The following is a 16,015-nucleotide window of genomic DNA, read 5'->3' as shown; positions in this document are numbered from 1 at the left end:
TGCTTTTCAACCTTCCCGGTTTTTGGGAAATAGATCAAATATGCTGGACTACTTTTTGTCATATCCCAAGAAAACACCTTTGTCGCATCTTGGATCCAGCTTTCCCCTATTTTGTTTATAAGCATAGCACAATGATCCGAATTTTTTCATTCTAGAAAGATCAGGTCTTTTTCCAGTTAACATCTTATACGCTGTCTGACCTGTGCGTTTGTTAAAACATCGGTTCCTAATCACTCCCGCGGTTTGTACTGCATATGGCCATAAAGACTTTGGCAATTCGCTCTCAACTAACATGCATCTCGCCATGTCAAAAAGTGTATGCCAGTTCCTCTCTGCTGTTCGGTTTTGATGAGGCGAATATGGCGCCGAAGTTTCCTGCCTAATGCCGTGTCTACTTAATAAATCTCTGAACTGACTGCTTGTAAATTCAGTTCCATTATCAGAACGAATGCACTTGATTTTCCCATATGACGCCACATCTGCAATAAATCTTTCAGTTGCTTGAGTTGTATCACTTTTGTGTTTCAGATTATATACAAATGTTGCACCTGAATAATCATCAACAAACGACAAAACAAACTTAAACCCTTCTTTAGAGTTTGGCGTAATCGGACCAGCCAAATCCGTATGTACCAACTCTAATGCTGCCCTGGCCTTTTCATCCGGTTCTCGGTTCCTAGTTTGAATAAACTTCCCTTGTATACAGGCTTCACATTGCATATTTTTGTTGATTTTACCCTTAATTTCCATTCCATCAACGACATTTTGCAGATTTTGAACATCCTCATAATTACAGTGTCCTAGGATTTCATGCCACGTTTGCATATCAAAACATCCATTACATTTATCTTCAAACTCTTGCACAGTGTTTATAAAGAACAGTCTCTCGTGTTCATATATAGGGAATTTTGTTCCATCAACATGTTTAAGAAAACTGTCCCCGTGTTTGAAAACCACAGTGGCTCCGTTACTAGTAGCTGCTTTTACTGACAAAATGTCCTGTGGGAACAATGGAATGTAGAGTGCTTGTTTCAATGTTACCTTGTGGCTGCGTCCTTTACTGTCGATCATACTTATCTCAGCATCTCCTCGCCGCTTTGCAGCTCCTCTGCTCCGCCTTCCGTCAGCCAACTCTACACAATGAGCCTCGGGTTGAAATGTGTCATCAAAAGTCTTAAAACTCTCGATCTTCGTGAAGATATGTGACGTCGCTCCCGTATCCACCAATAGCTGGTTATTCAGCATCTCTTGGCCGCCGTCCGGGACCCTCTGGGGTTTGGAGCCCGTCTTGAACGCGTAGTCCTTCTCCACGACCCCTCTCGCTTCATCCCGTCTTAGCTTCCTTCTACAGGTCGCATCTTTGTGTGTACTACTCCGGCAAAAACTGCACCATACTCTAGATCGGCACGTTCTTGCAGTGTGTCCCTTTAGTCGAAAATTTAAAACACACAATCTCATTATTCTTTGATCTTCGGTCATCTGCTCGCCATGAAGTAGAATCCTGGTCTGATTGCACTTTTGTCCTCATTACGTTGTCATTAGTTATAGCCACACGCATTCGCTCGGTTTCTTCATAACTTCTGAGTTTTACTTTAAAATCTGAAAATGTGATTTTTGCTTCACTCTGTGTAACGTGCACAATCAGGGGTTTAAACATCTCTGGTAGACCTTTCATTATCATTGCGATCAGAAGTCCATCAGTTAGTGACTCACCCGCATTTTTTAACGCTGTGATAATTGCTTCTGCTCGGATAATATAGTCCGTCACACTTTCATTCTTTTCATTTGTGAGAGAAGTGAGTTCGGTGTACAGACTTATGATCCTTGGCTTGCCCACTCCTGCATAATGACCTCTCAAAATTTTTAGGGCCTTCCGTCCGTCATCAACTGCATCTCTCATAACTAACGATAAACTTTTGTCATCCAGAAATTGTATCAACTCTGCATATGCTTCTGCATTTTTGTCATCATCTTCACCATCGGCTTCTTCATCACCCTCAGCCTTTAAGATGACATCTTTCAAACCTTGTAGTCTGAGATGACCAAGGAACTTCGTTTCCCATATCTCATATTTCCTTTCATCTCCATCAAATTGCAAACGGGAATATCGACTGCCCGACTCTGCCGTGCGTCTGCTCATGATGCACAAAAACGCTTACTCACTCAATCGTGCCAAACTTTTAACACCTGCCGGTAACTTGCGCAGCGGAAGCGTGCTGGGCCCATAACCTGTTAGCAGAGCTGCTCTGGGCCACGTCATGGCATAATATTTTTGAGGGAGAATAAAAAGTCAACACACATATCTTATTTCTGATGGAGGACTCTGCCACTACACTTCTCCAGTCCATTCACAAAGTCGTTGCATGGTGAGACATGGATAGGAAGTGGGCGGAGCCTTTTACCGTCATTTTATTGTGACGCAAAGTACAAACACCTGTGGACACACAATCCAACAGAAACGTTTCCAGCGGTGAGTATCATGGTTGCTAGGCAACCTGAGCAGTGCGACGGAGCCTAGACCGTCCCATTTCACAAGCCTCTCACTTCCGACCTTAGCGGTCTTTGAGTACGCGGCCCTTGTGGACTGCTAAGGCTGCGTATTTTAAGGCTGCAGACCCTGAATTGGGATACAGCCACAGAGACAGAACACCAAACCATGATAACCGAAACATGGGAAAATAATAATCAAAACTGTACACTAAGAAAGCAGAACAACAAAGCATGGAGCAGCAAAAAACCAAAACACAGACAGCAATAAATACAAAACACACAGTGAAGGGAAAGGGTGAACACAAGACCCAGGGAACACAGATAAACGTGAAGGCAAGAGGACCTAAAACAGTGAATAAAAAATAACCACAAACTCAAAATGCTGGGTCGAGAGACCCAGGACCATGACACCTAAATGCATTGAGTTGCCACTATGTGATTGCCCAATTAGTGAGTAGTTAACGAGCAGTTCGAGGTGTACCCAATAAAGGTCACTCTTTTTTACATTTGTTTTAGAATTGCAATATCCTCTTTACACAGGGCCAGGAAAGCATTTCCCCTTGAAAAATAAGATAATAGAAAACAACCTATATTTGTATTCACTCAGGTTCTCTTCATCTAATCTGATAACAGATAAATGAGAGAACAAACCAAAAAATAAATAACTTATCAGTCAAATACTTTTTCATACCACTTTGTAAGTACGTAACTGTATTTACTTAGTATAACTGTGAATAATTACACAAAACCTTAGTGTTTCATATAAAAGCAAAGCTTCATATGTCTTCTTTCCAACAAGGTAAAGCAGGCTTTTATTACAATTAAGTTCAACATACAGTGGTTCATTTGGTGTGGTCATTTTGGAACATTTACCAGTTATCTAACCCACATGTGAATTGGAAGGACTGTGTAAGAATTGGCGGGACAACTACACACAAGCCTCATTATTATTCACACATGTGTGAATATTCATGAGGTCCTGCTATTACACACGCTACCACCAGGGACACTCTTGGTGATACACAGATTTAACACAAAATCAAGTTTATATGTATTAAACCGACATCTTGATTTTTTTGTTTTTTTAGGGTTAGTGGACCAATAGAAACCACTCTACGTTGTTAGATTTCAGTCAAAATTAGCAGGACACCGCCTCTGTCCTGTTAATTCAAAATGTCCTTCTAGTGTGGTGTGTATTCAGACGAAATGTCCAGCTAATACATGTTTACCAACGCACACACACACACACACACACACACGTGTGTTTTCATGATATATCAGTACCTATGACAAAAATGTGACAAATGGGAACGTGCCTTTCCGAAGGTCCTAGAGGCATGGGAATCACAAAAAATTTGACCCATGCTTCCAGGAACACGCCCATCTGTTGAGATTTTGGCTAGGGTTAAATTTTGGTCAAACCTGAATTTACTGCTACTTATGAGGACACTGTCAGGTTTATGTGACTTATGAGTACCATAAGGTCACACACTGATATTTCATGTTTAGGTGAATTGTGAAGCCCATGGATACACACATAATTTTCAAGTATACATGACTTATAAGGACCAGGTAAGGGTAGGGTCTGTATTTTCAGCTTGGCTCCTTTTGAGATTACAATATAATAGGCATGGATGCACAATAGTAATGCTCACCAGTCGGGTAACTTCTGACAGAAATATCAGACATTCATGTGTTAATACAACACAGTAAATCTGAGCTGTATAGAGACTTAAAAAGAGACATAGCTCAAAAATGTGGTCAGTCTACTTTTTAAGTCTTAATATTGTATTGCATTAATTTTGCAGTGAATGTTTATGTGAATAAAAACATGGAACATTTTCTGCCTTTCTTATTTTTTAATTACAAAATGCACCCATAATAAAAACAGATTTATGGGTATAAACAATGCAATGCAGAGACCTGTAATACTGAAATAACTGTGAGTGACCTGCAATACTGAAATAACTGAGAGTAACAAACTATCTCCCTTGAGTATTAACTTATGATGGCAAAAACCAGGAGAAAGGACTGAGTAACTTAGTCATTACTAACCCAACAGACAAAGTCAAAAATTTAAAAAAAATAAAAATGAAAATCAAGTTAATTTTAACTGATGCAGCATTCCTGAACCTGCATTTTGTAATTTTATTTATTCATCTTTCTTTTCAATGCTATGATCCTGTTGTGGATGTAATACTTTATGGCAACCCAGTCTCTGCCTTTCAGAGCTGCCGGCTCTGCTTGGATGCAGGAGTCACATTCCTTTTTGCCAGGTACTTTGCAGCTTGTTATGAAATGAAGTAAGTGCCGCTCAACAGCCTTTACTTCATCATCTGTCCACTTGCACCTTGCCTTCCCAGCTGTCATAAATGGAAACAAAAAATATATATCTTAATGCGAATGTAAGATAAGAGAGAAAATATTCTAGTTTCTAATGTGAATACAAAATGTTCTTAAACCTTGCTTTCTACTGGAGCACTTTAAAGGAGCAATAAGCACAATTCATCATACTTAGGTTGAAGGAATTAAAAATGGCTATGTGAATAATTAGAGGTGTAATTTCATCTGGAGTACAGCATGAAGTCACAATCCCTCTCTCTGTGTTGATCTCCAGCCATAGACTTTGGTTTGGTTTACAGGCAGTGCAAAACAGCACACCTAGCAGTGAAAAGATATTGCTTAATGCTCCTTCAAGGATGCTTGGGATGAACCATTTGAAGTGCTGTGTTCTGCTGGGAATCAAAGAAGATGAAACGGATTATGATAAAAGCTCTTAATAGTGTCATGCCTGAAAAGAATAAACATGTCCATTGATAACAAGTATATTCACTTAAAACATTTTGTATATGGGTACCTTTACCCTTTCCTGGTGCAGTGTTGCTGATGTTTTTGCTGTCCAGGGTGGTTGAGGCAGAAGCGCCCTCCATATTGTCCAGGGTGGTTGAGGCAGAAGCGCCCTCCATATTGTCCAGGGTGGTTGAGGCAGAAGCGCCCTCCATATTGTCCAGGGAAGCTGAGTAAAGTGTGTGGCTTTGGTTCCCAGAATTCTTGGTCCTTGAGCCTTTGAAAAGTAACAGTGAAATATGAGAATTAATGAATTTTTTGTTTGCATTGTAGGCAAAGTCAGCATTGGGCAGTGTGTAATTTTACATTTGATATGAATATTTTACATGTGAACATAATCTACTAATAATACTCATCAATACTCAGGCATCTCCCTAGAAACACATTACTTGCATGCACTACCTCTCAACTTGTGTGCCTAATCTCACAGAAGTGGACCTCCTAATCCTTATATTTAATATTTGCCTTTGTATTGCTTATTTATGCATTTTGCCAGACTTCAATGTATCCAGATCTTTTAGTACCATATTAATGAATGGTGTCTACCATTCTGTCTAATTTATATACTGCTGTCCCTTAAGCCCATCTAACATGACATGAACCTATTAACTGTCTCCAGTCTCATAACTTAAAGATATTATCACACACTGGGCAAGTCAAGATACCTTTGTGTTGTTGAGGGTCAGTGATGGTTTCTCCACTGGAATCATCATCACTTGTAACTGCTTCATCTTGTTGGGGAAAAATAATCAAGACAAAATATTTATATTAGAATCTGCTGAACATTCACAAATGTTATATTCAAAGATAACTATGTTTCAAAAAAAAAGAAAGAAAAAGAATTCACCATCAGGATTGATCACGATGTCATCCAGCCCTTTCCCCTGCAGGTCAGACAGTTTTCCTTTCTCCATTGCAATCAACAGTTTGCTGACTTTTGCAAGCTGCAGGGTACTCTCTGGAAGCCGGTAGAATTCTCGATGGACACGGATGTCGTGTCCGAGAAAGGTGGCAAGTTGATCCATTTCATTTTCTTTTAGATTTAGTACTGTGGACAAAGTGGCAACTTGTTTCCGCAATCTTGTTGAGGTAAGGGCCTCTGGGTACTTTGCACCACATTTATTTGCATACTTGCGAAAGCAGTCAGAGCCTCTGTAATGGGAAAGGACACCTGGGCGTGCAAACAAGTACACATTCTCTGTGTGGACTTGACACTCACTTCTGGCTTTTGCGAGGAGCTCCATTGCAGTGATCATGTCAGGTGTGAGAAGCACAGGTACCATTCTTGATCTTTTACCACGAATCTCAACTCTGTCAAAGTGCTTTGCAAGTTTCCTTTCAAACTCAGTTAGGCCGATCATAATGTCAGGATTCAACTCTGTGCGATTCCGGGATGTAAAAACCTGGAGCTCCATTTTTGAAACTTCTCCTTGCCCTTTTCTGTTAAATAGCACTACCTGCGTCAAAGTCACTTGAGCAAGATTTCCGAAGGTTGTGCTGTTGGGTTTTTCCTCAAGGTCCTTCATGTACATTGCGGACTTAGTAGCAAGAAACTTATGCAGCAGTGACACATCCTGTGTAAATGGCAAAATCTGTGGTTTATTCCATTTGGCTTGTTGAAGTGTGCCCAATGCAGCAGCTGAAATGGACTCTGACCACTTTTTTTCATACAGAGTGGCAAACTGCTTGGCTGACTCTGCAACATCATAGCGATTTGCAATGATGGCTTTACACTGCACAATGCTTGCAACTTTAGCCAAACTGTGTCCCAATTTCAAAGCCAAGGATGGGGTTTTATATGAGTTGCTCTCCTGCTCATAACCAGCAACAGCTCTGACTGCTTGTATGACATGGGGAAAGTTAGTAGGCATAACAAGGTCTTCTGTGCTCTTCAAAGGTGTCATAGCTCTGGCGGTTATCAATAACCTTGCGATCTCTCTCATTTTTTGGCGTATGTAATCATTCCTTTTCTCATTTGGTTTTCTGCCATTGTACAGTGACTCACCAAGGCTAAGAATGTCTCTTTCACTCGTTACTACAAAGGAAATGTCATCCTGATTCATTTCACAAGCAATCTTCCATACAGCTTCATGAACTTGATCAGGTTTTGGTAATTGCAGATGCATCCGTCTTTGCCCAGAGGGAGCTTCCTCATTAAACCTCTGAGGGCACCTTCTCACATGCCTCCAAAGGCAATTTCTTGCATATAGTCCTTGACAAAATTTACAATGACGGTAGTCCTCAGATCCTGTTGCAGTAGTGGGTCTTCGACAAGCAACCATTTCTCCAGCACCAGAAGTTGCCACAGTAGCATTATGGTTAAAGTTTCCCCTCTTCTTAATAGAGCGCAACAAATCTCTTCTTTTGCAGGATCTTTTATCATAACTGAAGGCGCTTGCAACTTCCGGCACATTACCGTGGGCAGATTCAAGGTGTCTTGCCAATTTAGCAATGGCCTTTTTACAATATAGACAGTATTGCTTCTTGTTGTACTTGCTTTGTCTTTCCGTGTTTGGCAAAGGTAGGACTTTTATCGAGCTGTTTTTAGGTGATGTGACCCCTGATGAATCAAAACTGCGGCTTGTTACCGAAGTACTGTGACTGCTACTTCTCAGTGACAAACTAAATGTTGTAGGTTTCTCTGAACTGGTGATCTTCCCACTGTGTCCTGAAGCCGTCTCCAATGCCATGTCATTTAACGTATTTTGGGGAACCACAGATTCTGTGATTTTCATGTCCACACTATGGAGACTTGTGTCAGAGGAACTGCCACATGAATCTGGGAAATAGTCTTTATCTTCATAATCCGTACAATCTGAGAATTCATCAGTAGAGATCTGAACGAAAATGGAGAAAAAGCATCTTTGTATTTATTAATAGCTAGAATGTCATTCCCCCTCCAGTAGCAGAACATTCTGCAATCCATGACTTGATGAAAATGCATTCATGTAGTAAATATGCATAATTACATAGCATAAACAATTTGAATGAAGAAGAAAAAGGCAGCTGGCTTACCTGCTCTGAGGTAGCTGTCTGGTGAAAGGTGAGAACTCGAGATTTTTGTCTGGCCTTACATGAAACGTAACAAATTCAATGTTTGTAATTATAATTCATTTGAAAACTAACTCAAAATTATTATGCAATTCAGTATACTGTAAAAACATTGCTAGTAGGTTAAGAAATGAAAAACAATGCATTGTAACTTAATAGTGAGAATGATTTAACATACATATCACACACTTTGTGTCATGTCATTTTGACATAAAATCTTGGGTGAAAATTCATTTGTGAACCCTGTCAATCATTAATTATATTTGCTGAGATGAAAGGCTGCATTGAGTTCACATATATGTCACAGATACATTAGTGAACATTATTGACAGGAGGATCTGAGTTCCTTATTCTAGATATTATAGAAACTTAACACAGTACAGTTCTGCTACCCAACAATATGAGGACAGTGTAACACACACACTAGAGTTGTTGGTCCAACCATATGAGGACGTATTCTGAAACACACTCATGTTCTTCACAGCTTGAAACAATATGAGGACATGACGACTGAACACATGTAGAGCTCATGTTCCTGACTTCTAACTTGTCCTGCTGTTGTCAATAAAAGCTCTAAACCCAACACTGATGTAAAGCCATCTATTTCCCCAGAAATCCAATCATGTAAACTGATCAGTTTCAGGTTAAATGGACAAAAACATGCGTAAAAGGACAAAAATATTAAATTTAATTGGAATAAAGACCAAATTGATGCTTTAAAGGGAAAGTTTGGACTAACAACTGGTATAGCCAATTTCCTTCTCCTAATGCTAATGTTGATTTTGGGAAACTTTCACTCAAACTGATTGTTTTAATACAATCAAAGTGCATTTCATTTATGCACTAGGCCCAACTGACTCATATACTTGATTCCAAATACAAAAATTTATGCGTAACCTGTTGGAGGAATGAAGTGGATTTGTCACTCACTTCTTGGTCTGTAGGAGGTTGGGACAGGGTCTCAACACTTGGTGTCTGCAACAAAAGACAACAATATAATGTCAGAAACATTCTGTACTACAAATGCTGACTAGCTCATTAACTACAGATCATACTTGTTTCAGTGAACATTATTACAGAAGGATCTGACTTCCTTATGCCAGATTCTATAGAAACTTAACACAGTACAGTTCTGCTACCCAACAATATGAGGACAGTGTAACACACACACTAGAGTTGATGGTCCAACCATATTAGGACGTATTCTGAAACACACTCATGTTCTTCACAGCTTGAAACAATATGAGGACATGACGACTGAACACATGTAGAGTTCATGTTCCTGACTTCTAACTTGTCCTGCTGTTGTCAATAAAAGCTCTAAACCCAACACTGATGTAAAGCCATCTATTTCCCCAGAAATCCAATCATGTAAACTGATCAGCTTCAGGTTAAATGGACAAAAACATGTGTAAAAGGACAAAAATATTAAATTTAATTGGAATAAAGACCAAATTGATGCTTTAAAACCCTCGGAGGGTTTAAGTCAAAATAGGGACCCTTTGGATTTTTGATTCTCAATATATCAATCATTTTAAAGACTAGTTGCATGAAACTTGGCCATGAGGTGCATTTTAGGATTATTTTTAAAATTCAATGATCCCCTCTATGGTGTGGTATATAGCAAAGGAGATTCACATAAGTGTTACCTCCTGTGTTCCTCGTACCATTTTGGGTCCCATTGACTCCCATTATAATCACATATTTTCGATATACTGTAATCCTGACATGTGATGATGCCTTTCTCGTGAATACCTAATGGATCTAAGCCTAAGCCTTCAAAATAAAGGAAAAATAGGTTTTGGATCAAATGAGCAAAATATTAGGTACAGCACCACCATAGACATTTTCAGTGGTTTTGAATGCAGGACATGGTTATCTTACTATGCAAAATACATGACAATAAAACAGCTCACCACCATAAAATAGTCTTGATGTAGTGGAACTGATATAACAGAGTGGTGTGAATGTGATTGAGAATATATTTATACTGTGTGTCGGTCGCAAACAAAACAGCCTATAGAGCCGCCTTCTTGAAGTGAACAACGGCAGCCTGCTCCGTTTTTTGTTTTTTTTCCCTTCTCTGAACCTCTGTCAGTGTTATGTTGCTCCACTTTGCACACACTGGCTCTGAGCAAGTGAGTGGAGGGGTGCAAAAGCAGCCACGTGTTTGCAGAGCAGAGGGGGGGAGGGGTGCAAAAACAGCCACCTGTTTGCAGAGCAGAGGGGGGAGGGGCAGTTGTTACTCTCTCAGTGGCAAGTCAGCAGAGCTGGGGGAGAGACAGAGAGAGATCCTTTTCTATCTTCTTGGATTCAAGTGCACATTTGAAGTCTGTGAGAATAGTTTGCAGCCTTGTCTTGCGAGTCATTTCTGCACAGACGCCACGAAATGCACAGACGCGCGCACGGACAACACAAAGCGCACGGTCAATTTCGGGGAGGCTCTTGCTGAGAAAGAGCAGCAGTGCTCATCGTGCAAACAGCACATTATTATCGTAACTGCTGCAAAGATATATATATTCTGAAACACACTCATGTTCTTCACAGCTTGAAACAATATGAGGACATGACGACTGAACACATGTAGAGTTCATGTTCCTGACTTCTAACTTGTCCTGCTGTTGTCAATAAAAGCTCTAAACCCAACACTGATGTAAAGCCATCTATTTCCCCAGAAATCCAATCATGTAAACTGATCAGCTTCAGGTTAAATGGACAAAAACATCTGTAAAAGGACAAAAATATCAAATTTTGTCAATAAAACCCTGCACTGATCTACTCTGGTCTTCATAACTAGAATAATATCTATCTTTTCATCTACTAATATTTAACATTCCCTGTACTGCACAATCTATGAAGAGGATTTACTTACCAGAGCTCGCCATGGCCACATAGATTCTCCATAGTCATAGGTGATTTCACTCTCCGCTTGGATATTTTCAATAGCAAACAAGCAGAGATGAGGTTTATCCTGGACTGCCAGCTGTTTCATCTTGCAGTTTGGGTACTTGTGGTCATCATTAACCAGCCGGCCAAGTGAGTCGTCTTCACGGGAGGCATCAATGCTAAAAGTGAAGAAAAGAACATATGTTTTGTTCACTAAAAACATAATGTTGTAAAGAACAACTGATATTGTATATGCCTTTACTTACCACCATGTGCTATTTTTCCATTTAAAATCAAATAGGAAAGCAGTTTGCTTTTCTGTGTACTTTTTCTGCCGCTTGTCCCGTTCATGTTCTGAGATAAGCTCCCCACGGTACTCGACCACAAAGGATCCCTTTTCAATTGGTTCAGAGGCAAATACACCACGTCCTAATACAAGATGTTCAATAAGTAGCGTTAAGTAATACAATCCAAATCAGGTTTACTGCAGCTGATCAGCCACTGACAAAACATATGCAGAACAAACAATCACAAAATGTTTTAATTGTGAGGGGAACATCTAGATCAGGGGTGCCCAATCCCGGTCCTCGAGAGCTACTGTCCTGCAGCTTTTAGATGCATCCTTGTTCCCACACACCTGAATCAAATGAATGGCTTGTTATCAGGCCTTTGCCAAACATGATGGCATGCTGAAGAGATCAAACCATTTGATTCAGGTGTGTGGGAACAAGGATGTATCTAAAAGCTGCAGGACGGTAGCTCTCGAGGACCGGGATTGGGCACCCCTGATCTAGATGCTTACGTTCAGGGCTGCAACAAATGAGTTGATACAATAAATAAATGCTAATAATAAAAAAAACAATTATTAAAATAGTTGGCAACAAATTTCAAATACATGAAAATATAAAACATTTTTTAATCTAGATGATAGATAGATAGCTAGCTAGCTTTGGGAGGTTCCCTCAGGGAAACTGAAGCAATTGTTATATATTTGTCACGGTCCGGGGCAGCGGCCGTGTGGAGAGTGGAAGGAGGACCCAAAACGCAGCACTTATTCAGGTGTGAGGGTGATTTATTGATAATATCAAACACAAAGTGGAGATGGCAAACAGAACTAAGGACGAGACTAAACTGGGATAAACTACACAGAGGAGTGGGAAACCTGAACATGAAGGGAGAACAGCAGGGAGAGCACGCAGAGGATTACACCAGGTATGAACACAGACGACGCGACGAGGAACAGAGGCAAACACACACTATAAATACACAGAGAGACACTGGGAAGTCACACACAGGTGGGAGACACAGCTGGACCTGATTAACCTGATGAGACAGGGGAACACTAACACCAGGGACCAACAGAGGGAGCACAAACCCAGAACCCAGTGTCTAAAATCCCAAACACAAACCATCCCAAAACAGCCATGAATAATAATGAAAGTAATAACAATAAAGAACATAAACACAGGGCCATGACAATATTATTAAATATTATAATAAACATTAGTTGCAGCTCTGGTAATATTCATGCAGTAGCCATAAGGAACAACATATAACATACCTTTATAGTCATTGATCCATTGGGCCTTTAAACAAGTCTTGTCACTTCCAGATAAAATAAAGTGAGCAGCCTCTGCTTCAGGACGAAGTCTGAGTCTTCTTTTTGACATGTTCTTCACTCTCAATCTGCTCAACCTGTACACATCTTCATGAGAAAATGACGAAAAGTCAGCAAGACAAAACCAACCAGTACTTTCTTTACATGGTATTTTAAATAGTATTTTTCTGCCTTAAATCACAACGCATTTGCTAATCAGACTAATATACCAGTGCAAACACTTTGCAAATGTAATGTGACATTAAATTACCTTCACGAATAATTTTAACATGCCAATACACGGACAAATACTGTAAACTGTGCACTTTACTACCATTACTGAAACACTAATGTCATTGATTTGTGCTAAACAGGAAAACATTAATATTATCATTTAAATCCCAGAAAACATATCTTGAAATAAAATGCGTGTTGCAGTAGCCTACACTTAAAAAGAGCTTAGACTGACTGTCTCTGCAGTTGCAGATGCAGAGAGGGCCGCAGGCCCTTTAACTCCAGTGGAAATTTAAAAACAATTAAATTTAACTTCTAATATCTGTTGCTGAAGATAAAGCTAAAGTATATTTATTACCATTTATCATCATGCACCATTTTAACTTTATTCAAATCGATTGTGTGTTGTTTCCATTCCATTTAGCTAACATTAATTAGCTTGTTAAACATACAACTTTACCTCGAAGCGTGCGTGAAATCATGGATATCAAAGGTAAATACATACGTCAAGATAAATCTCTCCTGAGTGCTGAAGGTCCCGGATGTGCCGTTCACGCAGAGCTCCGGCGAGTTTGTTGTCGTGTCCATATTCATGGGCTGCATTCTCCTGAGGCCGCATTTGTAGACCGATTACGTCACAGCGACGCGCCGAAGGCTGTCCAAATTCGTAGACCCCTCCGAATGCAGCCGACAAATGCGTGCTCCTTTTTCCGAATTTGAAGGATGGGTCGGGTGTGTCCTTCGTGGCCCACCATATCCCAGAATTCATAGCGCGGCCCAGCCAAGCTCCAGTTTCCGGCTAATGGCGGCCGCTACTAAGTTTTAAAAATTACTCTTATTAATCTTTCTGGGTCACGAAATAAACTTTTAACATATTTTCAGGCGAGAAAGTAGCTGTGTAAACATCAAATATCTGCTCGGTTTATCAAGATATCGCATCTTTGCTAAAGTGCTTCGACGTTTTTGGAGACGTCTGCTACCCACCAGCTCGATAGCTAGCCGGGAGCTCGAGGGTTACTGATGCGGCCGAGAATGGCACAACTCCCGGCACATCATTTTCAGATCACCGCGGACTTTCGCTGCTCGGGTTAAACGTTGTCAGCCGGTGATCAGCTGTGATCAGCTGATCACGGGGCCGGGGTTAAAAGAGAGACGTCACCCACCTGTTCGCCGCTCAGACATCATTCTCTTCGTGTCAGGAGCTCCGAAACTCTGCCGACGTCAGTCTCCGCCTGATTCAGCAACCGTGAGTGATTATCCCTTCAATCCTTTTTCTCTTCCCGGCTCCGCTCGCTCTCTGTCGGTAACGACCGTTCCGAAGCCACGCTTCGTGCACTGATCGTTACTAGAATAACTGCGTGCCTGCTCCAAACCCACCGCTAGCCTTCGCCGCGCTTCGGTCTAGCCAGCACGCCACACGGGCACGCCGAATTACTGTGTGTAACCCGCCCGGCCGTGACAAACGTAATATATAAGTCACTTAGACAACCTAAAAATGTTATTGTTGGGCTTTTTTCAGTGTTTTGTTTGTTCGTGAGTAAATCGGTTTGGCTGAGATTAAAGTTATTAGATTAGATAAAATAAAACTTTATTAATCCCCCGGGTGGGTTCCTCCTTGGTTTTTACACAGCTGACTAAACGTCAAACAGAAAACTGATTAAACAGAAGTGTGAGATGGCCGAGAGTTTACTCCAGTGTCCTGTTATATTTTAGACAGCAAGGAGCAGACGGCTGAGTTTATTAAACTCCACCGAGACAGCGGTGACGCTAATCAGAAGGCTAGACCGTCCAATTTCACGGCCGTTTACTTCCGGCCTACCCGATCTTCTGAGGACCCGGCCCACGTAGACCGCGAAGGCCGGGTCCTCAGGAGAATGCAGCCCATGAATTTGGACACGACCTGTATCTTGCCGTGACCAGCAGCTCTTTGGTTGAGGCTTTCGAACAATCAGATGCATCTTTACTCACTTGTTGACCAATCAGAGACGTCGTTCTATGCTCCACTGACGAAATGCTGCATCCTCTCACCAGCCACGGTCTCTCCTCGTCCATTTAACAACAAAAACACAGCAACACGTGCTGTATTTGAGGTAGGAACACTTGAGAACTGTCACAATGTTTTGCAAACTGCTGTTACAGTTAATTTCGTTCCGTTAATTTGTTTGGTTCCTATTCTTAAGTAACACTTAATACACATGTGGTTAGCTTGCTGGTCTAGTTTAAGTTAGCATGGGCATGCTGTTCACTGATAGAGTAAGGCCAAAATTGTCCTGATATTGTCAGTGTGTTATCATAAACATGTCCTAATTTGTCATGAAAAGAAGAGCAGCACCCCTAGACCCCCAAGTGAAAATACAGATAATAGATAAGCAATTTAAGAAAATAAGTATAATGTATATAATAAATGATTTTACTGTCACTTTCCTGGGTCTGTTGACCCAGCGTTTTAAGTTTTAGTTTGTTTGGATGTCGATGTTTGTTTATAAGTTCTTTAGGTTTGCTAAGTTCATTTGTTTATTAGATTACCCTTGTGATGTCTGTTTTATTGGGAAAGTCCTTGGCCTATATGCAATGAGTCTAGTTTTGTTTCCCCTTGTCCCAGCTGTTCCTCATCCCCTCATTATCTCTCTGTGTACTCACAGTGGCTTGCAAAAGTATTCGTCCCTCTTTTCCACATTTTGTCACATTACTGCCACAAACACAAATTGTCATGGTCCTGGGTCGGTGACCTAGCACTTTTAGTTTATTATCATTTTCTAGTTTATTATTATGATGATGATTATTATTATTGTTTGAGTTCTATGTCTTATATTTGGTCTGCCTCTGAATCTGTGTCTCTGTCTATGGTGTCACCCCGTCTGTTTGTGAATCTGTCTGTTTAGTTCTGTGTCTTGTTTGGTTCCCCGTGTC

General features: G+C 40.6%; 1 protein-coding gene across 2 annotated transcripts; it reads right to left on the bottom strand.

Annotated features, from left to right (window-relative positions):
* Positions 1 to 4,368: 4,368 nt before the first annotated feature.
* LOC112432583 (uncharacterized) lies at positions 4,369 to 7,438 on the bottom strand. 2 transcript variants are annotated; one of them, XM_076874874.1, is made up of 4 exons: positions 6,185 to 7,438; positions 6,003 to 6,068; positions 5,348 to 5,554; positions 4,369 to 4,853 (listed from the first exon to the last, which is right to left on the bottom strand). In XM_076874874.1, the coding sequence occupies exons 1-4, from the start codon at positions 7,398 to 7,400 to the stop codon at positions 4,639 to 4,641; spliced, it is 1,704 nt and encodes a 567-aa protein (XP_076730989.1). In that variant the 5' UTR covers positions 7,401 to 7,438; the 3' UTR covers positions 4,369 to 4,638. The 2 variants fall into 2 exon arrangements, with proteins under 2 accessions (XP_076730989.1, XP_024656865.2); XM_024801097.2 differs by having other exon boundaries at positions 5,354 to 5,554.
* Between the last annotated feature and the right edge of the window lie 8,577 nt (positions 7,439 to 16,015).

The sequence above is a fragment of the Maylandia zebra genome, linkage group LG16, assembly GCF_041146795.1.
Source record: "Maylandia zebra isolate NMK-2024a linkage group LG16, Mzebra_GT3a, whole genome shotgun sequence".
NCBI classification, from domain to species: Eukaryota; Metazoa; Chordata; class Actinopteri; order Cichliformes; family Cichlidae; genus Maylandia; species Maylandia zebra.
Note: the sequence above shows the minus strand (reverse complement) of the source record. Positions and strands in the feature narration are given on the sequence as shown.

Bases quoted from the DNA above. Each gene is read 5' to 3' on its own strand.
- LOC112432583 (XM_076874874.1), bottom strand. From the start codon at position 7,400: ATGAATCAGGATGACATTTCCTTTGTAGTAACGAGTGAAAGAGACATT. The intron at 5,555-6,002 runs GTATCTTGACTT...TACTTTTCAAAG, and splicing joins TGACCCTCAACAACACAAAG to GCTCAAGGACCAAGAATTCT. The intron at 4,854-5,347 runs GTACCCATATAC...CATTTATGACAG, and splicing joins TGCACCAGGAAAGGGTAAAG to CTGGGAAGGCAAGGTGCAAG.